The 20,768-nt window shown below is 35.1% G+C and overlaps 3 protein-coding genes across 7 annotated transcripts; all 3 read right to left on the bottom strand.

Annotated features, from left to right (window-relative positions):
* Window positions 1–1,576: 1,576 nt before the first annotated feature.
* Window positions 1,577–8,786, bottom strand: LOC127798237 (glutathione reductase, chloroplastic-like). Its single transcript, XM_052331673.1, has 10 exons — window positions 8,304–8,786; window positions 6,226–6,451; window positions 5,830–6,108; window positions 5,560–5,736; window positions 5,162–5,215; window positions 4,917–5,065; window positions 4,541–4,604; window positions 3,633–3,803; window positions 3,401–3,538; window positions 1,577–2,104 (listed from the first exon to the last, which is right to left on the bottom strand). Exons 1-10 carry the CDS (start codon window positions 8,675–8,677, stop codon window positions 2,084–2,086), a joined length of 1,653 nt encoding a protein of 550 aa, XP_052187633.1. The 5' UTR covers window positions 8,678–8,786; the 3' UTR covers window positions 1,577–2,083.
* A 585-nt stretch (window positions 8,787–9,371) lies between these two features.
* LOC127797487 (photosystem II reaction center W protein, chloroplastic-like) lies at window positions 9,372–10,878 on the bottom strand. Its single transcript, XM_052330428.1, has 4 exons — window positions 10,732–10,878; window positions 10,522–10,636; window positions 10,240–10,434; window positions 9,372–9,960 (listed from the first exon to the last, which is right to left on the bottom strand). Exons 3-4 carry the CDS (start codon window positions 10,331–10,333, stop codon window positions 9,650–9,652), a joined length of 405 nt encoding a protein of 134 aa, XP_052186388.1. The 5' UTR covers window positions 10,334–10,434; window positions 10,522–10,636; window positions 10,732–10,878; the 3' UTR covers window positions 9,372–9,649.
* On the bottom strand, window positions 10,855–20,358 carry LOC127797486 (probable galacturonosyltransferase 6). 5 transcript variants are annotated; one of them, XR_008022235.1, is made up of 10 exons: window positions 19,985–20,358; window positions 19,855–19,889; window positions 19,514–19,555; window positions 19,259–19,406; window positions 19,079–19,155; window positions 16,863–17,098; window positions 14,011–14,368; window positions 12,682–13,200; window positions 11,861–12,241; window positions 11,308–11,454 (listed from the first exon to the last, which is right to left on the bottom strand). XR_008022235.1 is itself a non-coding variant. In XM_052330424.1 (9 exons), exons 1-9 carry the CDS (start codon window positions 20,103–20,105, stop codon window positions 11,179–11,181), a joined length of 1,812 nt encoding a protein of 603 aa, XP_052186384.1. In that variant the 5' UTR covers window positions 20,106–20,356; the 3' UTR covers window positions 10,855–11,178. The 5 variants fall into 5 exon arrangements, 4 of the variants coding, with proteins under 4 accessions (XP_052186384.1, XP_052186385.1, XP_052186386.1 ...); XM_052330424.1 differs by lacking the exon at window positions 11,861–12,241 and having other exon boundaries at window positions 10,855–11,454; window positions 19,985–20,356; XM_052330425.1 differs by lacking the exon at window positions 11,861–12,241 and having other exon boundaries at window positions 10,855–11,454; window positions 16,863–17,095; window positions 19,985–20,356.
* Window positions 20,359–20,768: the final 410 nt, after the last annotated feature.

Raw genomic sequence — 20,768 nt, 5'->3', positions numbered from 1 at the left:
TCAAACAAAGTATTTTGCCAAGTGTCAATCTATAGTGAATTTTTTTCCACAAAAACTTGCATTAAATTAAATGTAGTGATTAATTAATTATTAATTACTTTAATAATTATATTATAGTAAATGTGATATCTTAACAAATTCATAAAAAATTATTAAAGTTGTCAAATGTTAGGATTTTTCAATACTAATTAATATTTAAGGTATCATATTTTTAAGACTATGGGAGAAATCAAAATTCATATTTTTAAAATTTGGTTATTATTGAAAAAACTGATTCTTACTCATAATTAAGAGTTTTAATTTATATTTATAATTATAATATAATAAATAAAAAATAATGAACGTTTTTGAGTGGATATATTATAGATTTTATAATATTTATTTATAAATAAATATAATATAATAAATAAAAAAAATTATAAATATTTTGTCAAATGACCTACTTAATGTGTTAATTATTTTTTAACACATTGAACGGTAGTATATTGAATTAAAAGTGTTCTCCATTAGCATATTAAATAACGAATAATTAATTAAACTTAAATTTTGATAAATGATTAAAGATTATACAAAAATTATAATTATTAATTTTATTAAAATTATTTAAAATAACAAATTTATTTTTTTATTTTTAAATTAAATTCTCCCGTGATACACGGGTTGATCACTAGTTGGAAGAATTACAACTTAGGCAATGCAAATATGATGTAGCAATAGACTTGTTATCTTTCTTTACTCTTTGTGGATATTAGTAACTATATCTTTATTATATTATATTTTTTATTGTAATCTTTCATCCTTCTAAGAATATTAGGTACTACACTAATTTCAATTCCAAATGTTATCTTCCAATAGTTTATGATTTACAATCAATGTACAATGCATTAGCCACCTCATTTATTGTTTGTTACTAAATATAGCATGCAAATTTCATTTTTTTGGTTTTTTTTTCTTAATTTAGTGAATAAAGAAATAAAAATAGGTAAAATAAAAGAGTAAATATCTGAAATTCAGAGACCATATATGACCCAATACATATAGTATAATTTGACCTAAATTATACCATGTGTTAGAAACTCTTATTGGTATAATTTGAACTAAATTAATAGTAAATATCATAAATATAATTAATATTGTTCCCAATAGATAACCTCGATCATTATCTTTTTGGCATATATTGAATAAATTTACAGATCATTCATGCTACTTTATAAATTATGCACCAAACAAATATACAAAAATTTATGAATAAAATTACACCTAAAAAATTGAAACTTTAATAACAAAAGAAATTACTATGATTACCTGACATCTCATTATCAACCTAACCATTGCGGGCAAAAGTAAAACATTTAATTTTACTAAATATTATATTCTTTTGTATGAGCACATAATTACCCCTCAACATTTAAGGTTTATAAATATAACTTTAAAATAAATGGATGAGAGAGAAGTATAATTTTAACTTCACTATAATTTCTCCATAAATAACTTTTTGTTAAAAAATAAAGAAAAAAAATTACATACAAATAATCATCTCTCAACCCACACAAAAGAGAAGTCTACAAAAAAAAAGAAAAAAAAAAGAAAAGAAGTGCTGTTATTCAACATATTTATCGTTGTCCAAGGGGCAATATTCTAGCAATATAGGATTACAATAATAAACATTAATAGCATTTAGGGCAATATGCAAAGTTCCAAATGACAAAGAATCACAGTTCAGGGAATAGTATGGCACTCATTTCAGAGTCCTAGTTTATTGGATTGCAAAACAACAGCAGTAGCTCCCTCAAAAGGATTCAAATTTCATTGGGATTTCACAGGCTGTGAAGCCTCCTCTGCAGCCATTGATTATTTAACCAGTTGCTGATATGCATCCTGTTTCCAAGCTAGTGTATGGTACCGGCTTCCCCAGAATAGAAAAATGGAAAATCATTCACAGCAGGTTCAAATTTCTCTATTGAGATAAAAAGGCATGATATGTTATTACTGTGTCGTTGTTCTACTAAGGTTCATCGATAAGCCTCACTATCCTATGCTCACACTTCTTCTAAGGGATCTCAACAGCAGCTGTTCGTAGCCTCTAATTTGAAGAAAATGCTACCTGCCAAAACATTAGACATGCGTGAATTAGGGGCAAATATGGTCCTTCACAAATGGAAAATAGAGCAAAATGCAAAAACTAAGAGAACCATCATTTTTAATGTTCTCTTAACCACACAAAAATAATGTTAAGTTTCCATTAAACCTGGGCTACCATCGTTTAGCTCCCCACGCTCTTAAGGACAAGAGGAGAGAAAAAGCAAGATTATTAGGTGCTGATGCTAAAACTCAAAACAACTTGCAGTATAACATCATGAACATCATGACAATTACAAATAATTTTCATTAACTGATCTATTGTTAGCTGAGTAATACAGACACTGCTAGACTTTCCTATTAGACGTCTTATTTCCTACAAGAGAAACTAAAAAGAAAATGAAACTTAAGCATGACGGCATAATGTCCAAGGAGGAATAAAAAGGACAGCAGCTACAGCACCTGAAATATCTATATTAATAACGAAGGTTGTAAGTAGTATAATGTGACCGTTCTCACCTAAAACTGACATGTACTACGATGCTAAAACTCGGGCTCTAGCCTAAGAATCTATCTCTATCCCTGGAACACATTTCCAATAAGCTAGTAGTCATCAAAATAAAACTTTATGCACATGAAAAAACTACACTAATTTGTTCACAAGTCCTAGGTATTATCATAACCATTTTTCCTTGACAGTAATTAGTGCATGGGACTAGAACAGCAACACAATATGCTACATTTTCTGAAATATGGTAAAATATGGGTGGATTTGTATATATTACTCTTAGAAATAGTATCCTAGATTCCTAGATACTCTTGAAGCCATTTTCTTTTTCAGAATAAGATATCCAACAAATGAATGCAAGTCTCTTGTCTTTTTTGTTCCTTAACATATTCTCAAGTCAAAACACTATTATACATAAATCTTTGTTCATTATATATGTCTTAAAAAAATAAAACTGCTAAATTCACAGTTTTCTAATGAAATGGACCATGCATGGGGACATGTTTATTGGTTCATAATTGATAATTTGTTAGGGTATTAAGGTTTTTTGGTAAGATACATGACATTGAAGAATCAACATGTAATCCACACCCACCCCCCCACCCATGGCGTGGCCAGCAGACAAAGAAAAAGAAAACACCATGGCAGGTTTCTTTATTTTCAGTTGGGTTGGATAGATAGAAATAGGAAGAAGACAAGGGGTAACAGAAGGGCATTACTTTCTTTGAGAGGTGAGAAACTAATGGGACACAAATACATATATAAATGAACATACAAATTATAACATAATTAACAAGTTTCTCAGCAAACAACCTCCAGCTGTGAACCATTACGAATCTTTCGGATAGGAGTTGTCATGGTGACAAGCTCCTCTGCTGATGTTGGGTGAATACCCACTGTGGCATCAAAATCTGCCTTTGTCAGGCCAGCTTTTACAGCAACTGCAAATCCCTGAAATAAAATAAATAAATACACACACATTAATCCCATGTCTTCTGAGTATCAATGCCATAAAATATTGAACTTGGACCCCGGGGGGGGTGACCTGCACAATTTCTGGTGAATCTTCTCCACACATGTGCACCCCTAGAACTTTCTGTGACTTTGCACATACTATAAGTTTCATGAAAAACCGGTCGGGGAGCCCAGAAAGTGAATCTCTTAAGGGCCTGAAGCTTGTTGTGAAGATATCAATATCACCATATTCTTTTACAGCCTGCAACAATGCTTAAAATAATAAGAACAAGACAATGTGAGTTGTTGCAAACTGAGGCTACATTTGTTTGGGCGTAAAACATTTTACATTGAAAAATATTTTTCAATGTAAGATGTTTTACACACAAAATTATTTTTTATCTTATTTTCTGGGGTTTGTTTGCATTATACAATATTTTTCAAAATTTAGTTACATGTATATATATATATATATATGTATCCATGAATCATGAATGTACATTGTATGTGTGCATCCAAGCATGTGTATGTACATGTGTGTGTGAGTGCATGCGTATGTATGTATATTTGTGTTTGTGTTTGTGTGCATGTGTATATATGTGTGAATGCATGTTTATGTGCGTGTATGTATGTATGTATGGTGTGCGCATATGTGGATGTATATATATGTATGTGTATGCATATGTATGTATTTATATATATATGTACATGAATGTATATATGTACTACATAGTGTATATATGTACTTATTTATAGATATACATATATGTAAAGATATTTTGATGAAAGAAAAAACAGTTTCTTTGCTTTGGTGTAAATAGGAAAACAACTTACAGATATTGAATTAGTAAGTTATTTTGCATCATTTGATGTAAACTATTTTCATTATCAAAAGATTTTCCTATTCTTTTTGTCAACCAAACATCAAAAAATAGGAAAATGTTTTCCTGGAAAACATTATCCAAACAAACGGGGCCTAAGTTCATAATTTGCAAGTACCTGTTCCTCCGTGAGGCCAACTTGTCCAATAGGTGGCTGGCAAAACACAGCAGATGGGACAGCCCTACTCAAAAGCAGATAATCTGGTAAGAAAGTTGTCTTGTCAACTTAAATCACTGTTACTGAGAATATTCAACTAAACATTTTCTGCAGAAACTAGGAAGTGAATAAGAAAACACTAATCTTACTGTCAAAATAACCTACTAGATTCCTGCATATAGATGGAACTGGAAAGCTGAGCATAACAACAGTCAAACTATATCAATTGGTCTCTGAATCCAGAAAATTCCATTAAGCACATATGTGGTGCATACAATACATGAGAGATTCTCCTAAAAGCCATTTTTAGCAATTCATCACAGGATATGCTGAGTACCTATAATTTGGTTTTGTTGGTTCATTCCCAAAAAGAGTCTTGGCAAGCGCCCCTCCCTCCATCAAAGCAACTGGAGTTAAATTCAATCTGTCTGTAACATCACCGACAGCCCAAATGGATGGAACTGACGAACGGGAGTATTCATCAACCTGAAGAAATGGAAGACATATAAGAAGTGCCAGGTTGGAGAAATTAGTAAATATAAAAGAGAGAAGTAAATGATAACTCCAAAAACTGAACGCTACCTCTAATGCTCCATTCTTCGTCAGTTTTACCCCTACGGCCTCCAATCCTAAATTCTGTAATGGAACAACAGCCAAGATATCAATAATCCAAACTTGTTTAGCACACACATTTCAGGATTCAAATGAGTTCTAGTAGATACTAGATACGGCCAAAATTCCCCATGCAAGAACACCTTTGAGTTTGCTAGTTACAAATTTCTGAGCATCTGACAAATATAGGAAGGTAGAATCCATTACTTTGACAAGAAGGAAAAAGAACGGGTTAGCTCTAGGCGTTTCAACCATCCCACCCTCACAAACCCCCTCATGTGAAAAAAAAAAGAAAAAAAGTAATGAGGAACTATGACCATATCTTCTTGTGCAACTCTTCAATTTACCCCAAAATGAAATGATTAAACCTTAGTATTAGGCTTGCGGCCTGTTGCAAACATGATATGAGTGAAACCTTCAACTGTTCCTTTGCTGCTCTGCAAAGACAAGGAACCATCTGCTGATCTAAGGATAGCTTGAGGTGATTCCTCTGTATGGAACTCAACCCCTCTAAGAGACATTTGTTCTGCAACAAAATCTCTGATCTGCAGGAATCCAACAGTGCAAATTTTATGGATTAAGGGGCACTCATGCCGAGATATTGCACTAAACAACTAGTGTTGTTTGCCAATGCTCACCTCCTCATCAAAACCTCTCAAAACCTTTTTCTGTCGTATGAATACATGGACCTCACTTTTCAAACCATTGAAGATGCCGGCAAACTCCAGTGAAATGTAACCTCCCCCTACGATTGCAATTTTTTCAGGTTTTGAAGGCAAATCAAGGGCTGCATCTGAAGTAATTGCATATTCGCTTCCAGGAATTTGAGGAATGAATGCACGTGCCCCAACTGCAACCAGTATGTGCCTTGCTGAGTAGAGTCTCCCATCAACGTCCACAGTGTGAGGGTCAACGATCTATTGTATACATTTATCAATGCAGTAGTGAGAAAAACTTTGAGATGTGAATAAAAGCCAATGTCTTTTTTCACAAAAATTACAGTAAAGTACTAATATGACCCCATAACTTCCAACCTTTCCACGGCCTTCAATTAAAGTGACACCCGAATTTTGCAGAATGTTTGTGTAGATACCAGTAAGGCGCTGCAACACAGCATTCTTATTAGCAATCAGGGTGCTCCAATCATGCTTAGGTCCAACTTCATATTTCCATCCAAAACCATGACTTTCTTCAAATTCATGAGAATATTTAGAAGAGTACACAAGTAGTTTCTTTGGTACACATCCGCGTAGCACACACCTTCATGCCACAATAGAACAACATCCAATTACAAACCATAGAAATGTCAAAAGTAAAACTTCATAAGCTATGTAACTTAGATGGACTCTTTTGGTCACCCTTGCATACCAATGTCTACCGGATATGACAAGGGTAAGGGCTTGATATGTAGCGGACACATGTACCCAAATTGGATGTCCACTTTTGATACTAGAGACAAAGAAGCCCATTTTGATAGTACAGAAAATTTTCAGGAACCCTAACGTGTATTAAGATAGAAAACTCTTTTTTCTCTAAATTTATTTTATTTATAGCACATTTCTAAATAATGATCTCACTTTTTTCATATTATATTTAGCTTTTTACAAGTAATCTACATACATGTATGATGTATCCAACATCTTGACAAATATCCCAGTATCCTAAAATTAGGGATTTAAAAAGGTTGACATGTGGACACACAACTGCGGCCAATAGTTGTACCCAAGTACATGTAATATACAAAATGTTGAAGATCCATAATGAATATGAAGTGGGAAATAAAATAAATTTATGCTTCTTAAATGTGCATATGGGATGGGAAAGGTAAATCAGCTGGTCAGCTATTCAGACAAAATAAGACTAGGTCCAATTCAAACTAAAATAAAACTTATAAAATCAAATTCAAATTCAAATATATTCAGCTTAAAAACAGCTGGCAATTTGTAATTTCTAAAGGCCAGACTGCTATGACAAAAGCATAGATTCGTATGTCATATGAATGAAAGGAACAAAGCATGTCTACAATCACACAATGCAAACATGTTTTACATAATTTGACATAAAGCCAATGATCAATATGAAGATGATAAGTTTTCACCGTGGAGAAGAAGAATTAAATCTGCAAAATGACTTTTTACTTTTCTGATAAGCAAGACACAATAAAGGAGGTACCACCTAAGTTAAAAAATGCAAGTTGTGCATTTAAAATCTCCAATCTGACCATCATATATTTTAAGTCCAGATATTCTGAGCAGGTGATGCCATCATGAAACCAATATGAGAGGCCAGAAGAAGCTTCTTCAAGTTGGTTCTGATATCTTTCAATATCATAGACGAAGATAGCAGATTTTTCTTGATAATGGAAAGGAGTAAAGGTGTTCAGAGGTCCGACATCATGTTCAAGAGCTTCCCCATGTGTGTGATGCGCTAGATAGGATCTCTTCCTCTCCATGGGAACTATGTGCGTGGAAACTAGCTGTCTACCCGATAGATGAGAGAGGTATCCGGCCACGACCGATTAGAGAATGGTAGATTGTGTCAGCTGCAGGTGGGAGGGCCGAGAGGTGTCTAGTGTGTTACAATGATAGAGTTTGAAGCTTCTCATTTGAAACTTTCCAAGCCTGTACAGCTCTCATCCCTACTCAAAACCCTCGTCTGTTCGAAGTTGGCTGGAAAAATCTCCCTTGGTCTTGGAGCAAGTCTCCAATGAAGGCATTACCATTACGTGGCTCCATGGCATTCATAAGACAAAGTGGTGGAATTTCTCAAAGCTGCAGTTGTTGCTTCCCTCAATAATTCGGTTGGTTTGATTTGAGATGCCAAGAAGGTGTAGTGTTGGGGTAATTGTAGGTGGGATTGAAGGTAAAGGTGGAATGGCCTAGTTTAAATATAAAATGTAATGTAGGCAGTTTATATGGCGAAATGATGTCGTGAAAGTAGAACAGTAAATGGTAGTTCTATCCTCTGATTCTGCTTAATTATCATTTAAAACAATATTATGGAATGCAAAAACAAATTATACCTTTTATATCCAGTTACATCGAAAGAACTCAATACGCAAGAACGCACAAATGGACAACGACAATGATCCAGAACAAATCGAGAAACTTACGTCCCACCGACACCGCCGGTAGTTTCGGAGGAAATGGTGGCGAAAGGCAACTCGCAGACGGCGACGGAAGCGCCGTAATTAGCGGCGAGGCGGGAAGCTCTAACGCCGCCGCTGCCGGCGCCGATAGTGAAGAGGTCGAAGTCGTATTTGCGAGGCTCAGGTCCGGCAGCAGCAGCGAAGCGGCTGTATTGAGAGAAAGAAGAGGGGCGAGGAGAGAGAGAGATCGCGGGGCCGTTGTGGTGGAAGAGGCGAGATTGGGAGAAGAGCGAGATAGGGTTCGGGAGTCCTTTAAAGAAGAGGGAAAGGCTTTGGCGGCACGAGAAAGAAGCGGTGGCTGCGGCTGCGGCAGCGCTCAGCCCCCGGCTGGTGGCCATTCTCTGCTTCACCGCTCTCCTTCTTGTCTGGAGTCAATCTTGTCACACGATTTCAGTCAAAGATCATCATCACAGTTCACGATTCAGAAATATATACATTCATACATACATACATACGCATATTTGAAATGAGAACTAACAATTCTACTATTCTGTATATAAACAAACATTAAATATGAAAACGTTTATGCAAATATCAGTTTTGGTAAAAGTATTTACATGCAAACATTAAATATGATAAATATGAAAACATAATTATATCGTTTTTATATTTATCACATAATATTTACATGCATATAATAGACTAAAATAAATAATACCAGCTTATTAGTAGTTTACTCGGACGTGACCATGAAAACAATTACTCTGTTTATAATACAATAGATATTTCTCACATATATAATATAATAAATAAAACTTATATAATCAAATCATCCGTCAATATACAATTTAAATATATTTGTTTGGAGACATGGTCGCAACAATTTTAAATCCCATTTCTTAATTTAATATTCACACATCTGAACCTCCGTCTACAAAGGTATTAACACGAACATTAGGATTGGCTTCACATCTGATACTTGGAGGCTTGATGCTGTTACTCCATGGATTAGGATATAAGGGCAAATCACTATGGTAAAAAAGAAATAAAAAACACATCAAGAAGAAGCAAAAACTCATATACATACAAAGGTGTCGTAACCCTCCCTTCTTCCAATCTTCTGTTTATAAATGAAAATTTAGTAAACACCTCTCGTCACGTGTTTACATGGTGGGGTCTCTATTTAACTTTTCACGTGTGAATTTTTGCTTCTCTCATTTATTTCAATCAGCAAAAAAGAAAATAGGGGGAATGAAAGGAGATACAGAATACATTTTCATAAGAGTTGAAAATTACAGGACACGGTTAAAGACAGAGGAGCCTTGACCATTTCAAGCCACATCTTGCATACTCTGAAACTCTTATCAGATTTAGAGAGATAATCCAGACTCGTCATCCTCTTCAAGAGTGGAAGCGTAGACAATGTAGAAAGTCCAGATCAAACCAAAGACACCCAGTATAATCCAGACCAGAAGGTTGTTGCTCAAGCCGAAGGGGAGCCCCGTTCCTTCTGTGCTCATCCTCTCATCCACCAAAGCCATGGCCGGGCTTCCCATGGCTGCTGCAGCTGCTGCCATCATGGCTGCAGCCATTCCCACATTCTTGCTGCTGCTCTCTCCCACTCTACGCTTTTCCTCCATGGAACATCTCACCTTCCCCTTCTGTGCCTTAGCTGCCAACCCTGCAAGATATACGGCAATAATAAAGGGTGTTTCGAGTGCACAAAGCTTTCTGCTTTGCTAGGGATGAGAGGAAGTCATATTTGTACACAACCTTCCCCTGTTTTTTTTTTTTTTTGTAAAGAGGCTACCATCAAAACTCATCTATGACCTCTTAGTTACAAAGAAACAACCTTACAATTGCTACCGAGTCTCACCTCGGCAATAGCTGAATATAATACATTCATCTTCCCTTAAAAGTGATAGCAGTAAGGATACTGAATTGAGCGAGAATTACTTACCAAGAACAGGGCAAGGAGCAGATATGGTTCTCTTGCGCTCACGAGTAGCACCAGCAAGTGATGAAGTTGGAGTGGACGCACGGAGAGTAGCCATTTGAAGTTAACTTTGATTCAGACAATTTTTGTGTAGAGCTGCTGCCCAGGGAAAAGTTAAAAAGGCAAGGGAAACATTTTATTTCATGTAAGGGGGGGTCCCTGCAAATGAAAAATCATCAGTCCAAATCTGTCCAATGCACCATACAGCATGGATAGCCAGATAGTCCTCATCTGCAAGAAACCAACCAATTTCCTCCATGTGTCACATTATCCATTTGTAGCCAGGAAGCCAAGAGACTGGTTGATTTCTTGGGTCCACTGCACCTGAGTTCAACCTTGCAGACAAACACAATGTGGACACCTGCGGTAGAACATTTCATTAAAGTAAAATTGTGCAGTAAACGCGAAAACTTAACTATTATATGATGAAAGGAAATAAAAAAACTAGGCACTCACAGCCAAATCATATTCAGATCAGGTGACCATCAGCTTAGGCCAATATCTTGAAAGAAAAAACTGAGAAATCTTGAAGTAATGATAGAACAGTTAACGGCAGTATATGTGAATTTCCAGTGTCACTTTGAAGAACAGTAATGACGTCATCTTACATTATTGTTTGACTTATAGAATGAAATATGTACACCAAAAGCCAAGAAGTAAAACCACCCCCTAGGAACTCCTTATTTTCATCCAGATTATGGCTAACAATTGACTCAGCTCTTAGAAAATTTAAGGCCAGAGAAACTGAGAAAAAAAAAAAATTACAAGTTGACATTTACATGGAAAATTGTGGTAGAATGGAAAGAATCAAGTGGTTCCCCAAAAAATAAAAAAAATAATATATAAAAAATTAAAATTTGTGCGCTCAAGTATGTATCAAACTTTCAAAATTGCAGCACTTGACTATCTATGCATATTGCACTGTTGGAGATAAGGGTGTTTATAGTCGACATATTTCTTCCAATAACCCTTGTATTCCTCAAGCCCAATGTCCAACCAGGGTTTCTTAATTCCATCAAAGTGTATCACTGCTGCCTGTTCAATGTCTGCCAGACTGACATCCGAGTCATAACCTAGCCCAAGGACATGCCATTTCTTGTCCAAACTGACAGTATGATTGTAGAAAGTGACCCATCCTAAGGGCAAGCTACCTGCTTCCCAGTCAGGCTTCTTACTTCCCTGCATGATCCCAAATATAACAAAGGATTAGAATACCAATTTGGTTCATGTAGGACTCAATGTATACTTTAACCTCAATGGTCATAAATATGAGCCAAAAAAAAAAAAAAAAGATACATTCAGCCATATACCGGTGATGCATATAATACTAAGAAGCATGGATACTTCTAGGAGATAGCATACTGAGTACTTACATGGATACAACATCCATTTAACACTTTCTGGCAATTGATGCACTTAAGATCTAAATTCATGAATCCATTAAATAATTTTGGAATTTGTCTAGATAAATTGACTTCTATACTCTCAAACGCATGGTGCATTATTATGCATCATCTTCATTTTCTTTGGATAAAATCTTATATACAACAAATATATAAAACATGTATTTTAGCCATGTCCTTACCACGCCATTTTGTATTTTCTAAATACTTTGACGTGTTCATCGTGTTGTCACCATTCTTCATGAACTTTTTGAAACACCCTATTTGACTCAAAATATAGAAACTGAATTGTAATACACCAAATAAAGGTGAACTGTCAGATGTATAGAGAAAGATTAACCCAACATCAGCCATAAGGTCATGGAATTAGAGTTGCAACATCATTTTGTACTGTTGAGTTGCTGAATGTATCGAGGTTATAATCCAAACTGCTGTTTAGTTCCACTATTTCCCCACTCAAAAGTCTAATGGACTTCTGTTTTGGTGCTCATGCTGTTTAATTCCACTACCCCTTCAGTATAGAACAATCATGTGTAGGCACCGCACATAAAACTTGTTAAGATCTGAGAGCATAAAAAATAATCGTCAAACTCCAAAGGGGCCAAATACAAGATGCATTTAAGAATACATTTAAGCCTAGCTTGAAGATGTCTAGTAAGACACTGTTCCAGAAATAGAGAAAGGTAAAGTAAGCAATCCAAAGAGTAATAAAATAGATCTAACCTTTCGGAACAAACTTCTTCCTCTACACGTGTTAATATGATATAAAACAGGATGGTGATAACAAGTATCGATACATTCACATGTAGAAATCAAACAAATGGTGACTTGTTTTTATCGTAAAAACATAAATGGCATGCAATCCAATTAAAGACATGCGACCATCTTCAAAGAAGTAATATTGGAGGACCAAAATGAGTCATTTCTAAGACAAGCGAAAAGTGAATTGCTTTTACCAGCAAATGAGTGTGAATAATATACAGAGAAGGGTGTGAAGTCTTACCCGTTGCAGATATTTTTGGTATACCCCAGTCAAATTTTCTCTCCTCCATTCTTGAAGATCAAACATATTCATCCCAAATGCCCATGAGCATGCCCGGCGATCAAACTTGTTTGCTACTGTAGGGTCTGAAAAGTTGACAAACATCTCCATCTGACGAAATGAATGTTCACCTTTCTCACAAGTTTCCACTGCTGCATTTACTTTCCCCTTCATATTGACACTCCAGAGTCCAGCTAGGTCACTTTGCACAACCACATCATGATCAAGGAACACAATCTTATTCAGCAATGGGAAAACTTCAGGCAAATAGAAACGGAGATGATTCAGTGCTGAAGCATATCTTGGGTCATTGGAGTTCTGCTTCTGCAGGGTTGTACCATGCTTGGACAACCATTCAAAACTGTCTATAGTCTGGATCTGTATTGTGGATTTTCCAGGAGGGTTTAGTAAGAACCACATTGACATTGCAGGGAGATTGAGAGAATCTGTCACCACATGGAAGACTATCTTCTCTGGTTCCTGCAAACAGTCAAGCAAGACAATTCAATTCTATTAAATGTGTCATGCCAGTAAGATAAACTTGTCTTTCCATAAAGTAACACAAATAGCTGAATACTCATGCTACTAGCCCAAATTTGCAGGCTATAATCAGACATCAGTATCGGTACATAAGGAATGGGATCATCCTGGACAGTGTAGACAAGTAGTTGGTATTTTGATCAATGACAAACCCAAATGCTATTGAACCTTATTTGAAATGGAAAAAAAAATAAAAGAAGGGTTGTCTTCATAATAATTTCAAGTGATTTGATGATGGCAATACACATGCACCTCACCTCTATCTAATGTGAGGGAATACGGTGGCTTGTGACTAACAAAGTCATTTTGTGTGTTTTCGTGGCAAGCAGACCACTTTGAAGACAATGAATATCGAATGTTTCTTGGTCAAGTAATTCTCCCTTGGTTCTTAAGAAGCACTTTACTAAAACTACTATCCTCCCAGATGGGCACTAGTTATGCACATGCCAATAACTAGACCAAAGATGGTGGATAAACTTCAAGTGTCAAAACAAGTATCAGACAAGGATAAGTGTGTGTGGCAGGTCAACCCCAGTTCAAATCAGTAATCAACCGGATAAGAGTGTCCAAGGATAAATTGTAATCTCAGTAGTCATTCTCTCTCTTGGATTTTTAGTTTGCTCCCAGTGCTTGGGATTGTTAGTTACCATCTGTCTTGACTCTGTATGAATCTTAACATACACCAGCAGAGTCAGGATAAATGAATGTTATCCAAGTGACATGTTACAAGAAAAAGCTGAGGGAACTTACGCTGGAGCTGGAAACAGTAGAGTTCACAACAACAGCACAAGCCAAAATGTTGTTGGAGAAGACAGCAAAGTGAAAGAGATCTGGATCATGCAATTTTGGTTGGCTAGGAAATTCCATTTTTGAAGGTTGTAGGGCAAAATATTCAGCAGTCAACCGCATGGCCAGGCAGTGAAGACTCTTAGGGATGGTCCTCCCAGCCAGCTGGACAAGAAATGTCACTTGATTCTTCTCAGCCTGAAGCTCTTCTTCTGCATTGCAAGTCAAAGCACGTAGTTTTGTTGCCATGACAGGACATTCTCTGTACAAATAGTTGGCTTTGGACAAGGTGATCTTCATGGCTTTCATCCTCTGCAAAACACTGAGAAGTTTGATGGTTCATACATAAAATATGGATTAGTTGTTACTCAAATATATCTTAAATGACACTGACCAGATTTAGTCCTAAAGTCATCATAGTTAGTGATAATACATTTTGGCCTTAATAGTTATTTGAAGTAGTACAATTCCAGTCCACTTAGCTCAGTGGCTTCCATCCCAGTTCAGAAGGGCCAGTACAAAAGGGGAATAGATAGATTGCCAAAGTATTCAAATCAGGATAAAAGTATGTGTCAGGCAATATTATCCATCAGGTGAACAAGTACTTGGTTGCATGCATAAATTGAAATTTTCTGGAAAAAATATTAGAAAACAAAAAAGACAAACAAAGAAACTGGCTGTAAGACAATTAACAGAAACTTAAAAAAAAAATGGGTGTCACGACCAGGACAGTTAATTAATTTATTTTTGCAGGAAGAGTTAGTTATTACTATAACTCCCGGTTATGGATTGATTTAGGAGGTTATGGAGACATTTTGGAGCAGTTATTAGTAATGGAGGAGTGGTAACTGCCTCTTAAAATCTGTGAATAGCTTATATATAAAGCTATAACCACATGGCCGAGAATCATTATGATGGTGAATTAAAGATCTTCCTTTTTCTCTGCAATTCTCCCTTTCTCTCGGATCTCTCTATTTCTCCCTACTCCCTCTCTCTCTCAGTTCTCTGTCTTAATTAGTCTGATTCTTCCCCCTTTTTCTCCCTCTCTTTCAATTCTCTCATCAAAGGAATTACAGTTAGGCTCGAGTTCCTGACAAATTGGCATCAAAGCAGCCCAACTTGGAAGCAGTTACAGTCGCAATCCAGAGTACAATTTGACGAATTTGAGCTATGTGATGGAGAACGGATTCAAGAAGGAATTTGCTAACCTCAACCAAAAGCTAGATGACTTACTGGATTTGATTTCAAGGAAGTTTCAGGTCAGTATACGAGTGAAACTTTATTCTAGATCTACTGCAGAACCGATTCCAGCAGGTAAGACCTTTGATTTGCAAGAAGTTGATGAAGTACCTACATTGGATAAGGTAATTTTGATTGAAAAATCATTCATCCGTGAGGAAACTGGTGTGGGAGTCCTTCCTCAGATTTCTGACTTAAAAGAAACCAAGAAACAATCTCAATTAGAAAAAAAATATTGATTCATTAGGAAAAGTAACTGCGACACTATTAGAGGAGAAATTTGTTGAAGAAGAACCTTTGGTGTACGTTAGCAAGCAGGAAGTAACAGATGCTTTTAAAGCACTGTGGAGTCCAAAAATGTTGAGGAATGGAAGGATGGTGGAAGAGCTGGTTGCTGCTGGAATGCTTACTACTAAAACTCATTGGTGTGGTTATTGCATGAAGGTCAAGGATTTTGCACCTTATCAGGTTGTTGCACTGAATACTTATGGTTCTACACCATAAGATTTATTTGGGGTTATACTTGATAGAGCCAGAAATAAGAGGAAAAGGTTAAGAAGGAGAAGGAAGGAATGGAAAAAGAAAAAGCAAAGGAATGGTCTAAATCAGATAGTGAGAGCTGGGATGGGATGAAGAACAGTGCCCCATTGCTGTGATTTCTTGGAGACAATAAATCTTTTAAGGGGGAGGGAATGTCACGGCTAAGACAGTTAATTAATTTTTTTTTATAGTAGTTTAATTTATTTTTGCAAGAGGAGTTAATTATTACAGTAACTCTCGGTTATGGATTGATTTAGGAGGTTATGGAGTCATTTAGGACCAGTTATTGGTAATGGAGGAGTGGTAACTGCCCCTTAAATCTGTGGATGGCTTATATATAAAGCTATAATCACATAGCCGAGAATCATTATGATTATTGTGAATTAAAGATCTTCCTTTTTCTCTACAATTCTCCTTTTCTCTTGGATCTCTCTATTTCTCCCCACTCCCTATCTAAATTTTCCCTTCTCTTTCTTAGTTCTCAGTTCTCTCTCTTAATCAATCTACTCTTTCCCCTTTTTCTCTCTATTTCTCCCTCTCTTTCAATTCTCTCATCAAAGGAATTACTGTCAGGCTCGGGTTCCTGACAATGGCCCGCTCCATTACAAGAATATTGAGCAGCATTTCACGCATAGTCAAAATCTTCTCTTCAAATATGCATAATCTGTAAATAAGGTTTATTTATTGTCCGCCTTCCAACATTTATTAAACTTCACATCATTTTTTTTTTTTTTTGGCTACCATATTGATTGAGCAAAAAAGTAATGGGCTAATGGAAAAATGCACAACTATAGTATAAGTTCTTGGCTCTGATTACCGCCAGCCTAAAATTGACAAGAACAGTTAAAACTAATCACTTAAAAGGGACTCATTCATGGTTTAGATGAAAGAATTAGACATGTGATCAAACAGCATCAAGAAATTTCTTGCGACTTGTTTTTTTGTTTAAAAAAAAATTGGAACATTTCTTGATTTACAGCTATCATTAGTCAATAAAATGACTAAGAATCAAAGAATCTATTAAAGAAGGGCTTTACCTCCTAGATAAATCAGAATCCTTGGTTGAATCACCAACAGCCTGTTCTAGCTCTTTACTCCCTAGTCTCAAATCCTTTGCTAATTGGGACTTACTGCTTGGTGGTGCAAATTTCAAGTATGCTTTGGCCCTGATTAACTGATCTTTTATCTCTTTTACCTTCTTGTCTAATACTCTTCGTGTCTGGGACCACACATTCTGCTTGTGTTGACCTGTCATCTCTTTTAGCATTTCCTGCTACATAAAACCAAACAAGTCAGAGACCACAAAGTGTAAAACGAGTTTATATTTGGACCTATGATATTTCTAAACAAACTAGAAAGGTTGCACAAAACTTCAAACTTGAGCAAAAAAACAAGGAAAGATCTTCATTCACTTTTATTTTCACTTATACTTGTGTAATATGATTTTTCAAAATTTGCACCTTAACCCACCTTAGGAGATCTCACAAGTTAATACCTTTACTTTAGTAATGATTAATGAGTTCAAACAAAAGCAACTAGCTTGTAAGTAACAACTACTATACAAGGGAGTGCCTGTTTAATTGCATAATTTGTTTTTAAATTTTCCACTTCATTTTCAGTTTTTTTTTTTTTTTCAACAAGAAATTTGACAAGCACATTCAATTACTAACTCCCACGATTATTTTGTATCTTGGAAACTGAAAAAAGTGTTCAAAATGGTAATACAGAAAATGAGTTCAATTGTTATGTAATGCAATATTATGTTCCTAATAATATCATTTAATATTATTATATTACTAAAATATTAATAATTATATTGTTATTGCTAAAAATTTAGTATCAACAAAATAATATTCATGATTTTGCTAATATTATAATTTTAAAGATAATAATCTGTTAATGTTATTATATTATACCTATGAATAAATTACAAATGATAATGTTATAAGATTCAAATTACCAATACAATATCCACGGATGCTAATATAATAACATTGATAAAAACCTTTATGATACTAATTATAAATTTTAAATCTTTTCTACAAGTTTAGAAATTTTATAATACTAACATTGTTGTTATTGATATTTTTAGAATTCATCAATAGTCAATTGTACCATTTATAAATATTTTTACTATTAAATTAAAAAAAACATTTATTGTACTAATATTACCAAAATTCCTAATATTATGATGTTATTTATTCTAAGTAAACTCTAATATTATTTATTTTTAATATTTTTTACAAAATAGAGAACTAGAAAACGTGTTCAAATGAGAATTTTTCCAAATAGAAAGCAGAAAATTCAGCTTTCTAGTTTTCCAAATTTATATCGATTGTAATAATTGAATGTGTTTTGCTATCTTTCCGTGGAAAAGGAAAACTGGAGATGAAGTAGAATATTATATATGGAAACCTGGAAAATGATTTTTTTAACCAAATAGCCCCTTAGAGATTCCATAATATTCCAGTCCATTAGTTTAGTATGGCACCATTTACTACCTTTATTGAAAAAAAAGGAATTGTTTTCCCGAGCCATCTAATGATTGTGTATGTGTTGCATAAACAAGCATATGATAACATTAAGCTTCACAAGAACATACATATGCTGGACATAGGTCTTCCACCATCTTGAATTAATTTATAAAAGCAGTTCACATATATCATTAATATCACAAATGCAACCAATACAAATTAGCATGCCCTATCAATATACTTCCCTAACAAATAAGGCAACTGGGTACATAATGCTCGAGCAGTTTGAGATATTCAGAGGGTCAAATGCACACATCATGGGTACTGATAGCTATTGATCCCATGTCACCGTGCAATATCTACCCAACCTCAGTGATGATGATAGCTCTTTCCTTGAGTCTTCCGTACCAAGCACTGACCCTATAAACACTCTTTCATCAAAATCTGTTCCAATTTTATTTCCCAGACATACACAATCCTGGTAATTGTTTGTTCAAGTACCAAAAAAATCATTTTTAATACCAAACACTGGCACGTAGCATTGAAGTGGTTCACAATTTCACTTCAAAGTTCATTTCCTATCTTTAAATGAAGTGTCTGGTTGGGGAAATAAGCCATTAACTGACTGGGTTTGAGAAAAGGCATTTCTAGTGCACAGGGTCTCATAACAAGACTAGAACTCGACACACAACAATATGGATTTCAGATTTTCTCCACCATGTTTAAAATAATATCTCGCTCTTCATAGTACAATTCATACTTCTGTGGAAATATCATACCTTTTTTCCTGATGTGACTGTTGGCTTCTCCACCTGTGCTTGCTGGTATTCTTCCTTCTCGGAATCACTATTAGTACCTATGGTTTTAAGCCAAGCCAGAAACCCAGATTTAGGTAATATCCGTGTTAGACAAAAGAATGGGAGTCAATGAAATAGTGTAAGTACACTCATGACACCAACCATTTCCAGACATTTTAGTGCTGCTTTTGGCATATCCAGATTGTTCGGATCTAGTACTCCCCTCTGAAGAACCGTAGCTGACCATAGAACTTAAATCTCCACCTCTATACACGAGTAATTGCGGCTCCTTCAAGCTTTCACCTTCTTCCTAAATAGGGAATCACCCAACTCCAGCCCACAAAAATAAGTAACAAAAGACGCAGGAACAACTAGCGCTCGGACAATACATATGGAGAAACCAAAACAATCTAGTACCTTCTTCATCGTATTAAGTTTCTGAGCATCTGTTCTATATTTCTGTTCACAAAAAAAAAAAAAAATTGAAGTTAAATTCTATTAAATTAATGTATATACTCCAGTAGATTGCAAAAAGAAATTCAGTGATAGGAAATAGATTAAAAGAAAATGAAAAGCAACAAAAAGAACTGTTTGATACGGATTTGAAAAGGACAAAATCTCAATTTCTTCACAAAAACAAAACTACGACGAGAGCAATACGCGGGATCAAAATGACATTTTCCATAGTTATCTGACCAACCAGCAAAATAACAAGAAGGGCACGCATAACATTATTATCAAAGAAGTGGGATTCATACAATACTCGATAAATCTTCAATAGGTTCTTCCCAAACTGCAAGAAAATTTCACCAATCATTCCAAATTCAACCAAAAATCAGAATGAAAGAAAAAAAAAAGCAGGCCACGAGCATACGCAAAGGTTCTTACCTTCGGAATCAAATTGTCTAAGCGAGCCAGAAAGGAGGAGGATTGGAACAAACACGGAAGCAGCGAGGAAAAAAATGATGCATCTCCTCGTGCATCGACGAATGTGCTTTATCAATACCATCCGCAGATCAAACGAATGATAACGCTACAGTTTTCGACCATTTGTTGAGTGGATTTATGTCAAGATTCGATGCTTCGATGATAAGAATTCTAGGGTTTCTCTTTGAGTTTCTGCTCCTCGTTACGGTTCAGACAATCGCCCGACACTCATTATAGTCCGTGTGTGTATGTGTTTGTGTGTGTGTATATATATATATATATATAGAGAGAGAGAGAGAGAGAGATCAGAACGTTGACGGTGAAGGAGAGGAAAATGCCATTTTTCTTCGACTGCAACCATTTATATTTATTTTATTTTCCATTTGTTTTGTGCTTTGCAAGGGAGACGCGATTTTTGGGTATTTTTATTAAATCCAATTAATATTTCACTAATTTATTTTCAGTTTCAATTTATTATTATGTATATTAAATCTGATAAATTAATTCCTAAATTAAATACACATGAGCTTTTTTCTTTTATAAATAAATACACATGAACTTCACAAATAAATATTAAGATAGTTTCAAATAATAAATTTTTTATTACGTGAAAAACATAATAAGAAATTAACATAAAATTTTCACATAATTATTGTGTGCAAGTGACTCGTATTTTTAGTTGTTTTCTGAACATAATTCTAATTGATGAGCATTCATTCATTTAATAGATTGTTAATTTGATAAT

Source organism: Diospyros lotus, chromosome 3 (assembly GCF_014633365.1).
Source record: "Diospyros lotus cultivar Yz01 chromosome 3, ASM1463336v1, whole genome shotgun sequence".
In the NCBI taxonomy this organism is placed as follows: Eukaryota; Viridiplantae; Streptophyta; class Magnoliopsida; order Ericales; family Ebenaceae; genus Diospyros; species Diospyros lotus.
The sequence above is the reverse complement of the archived record's forward strand: the minus strand, read 5'-3'. Positions and strand labels throughout refer to the sequence as shown.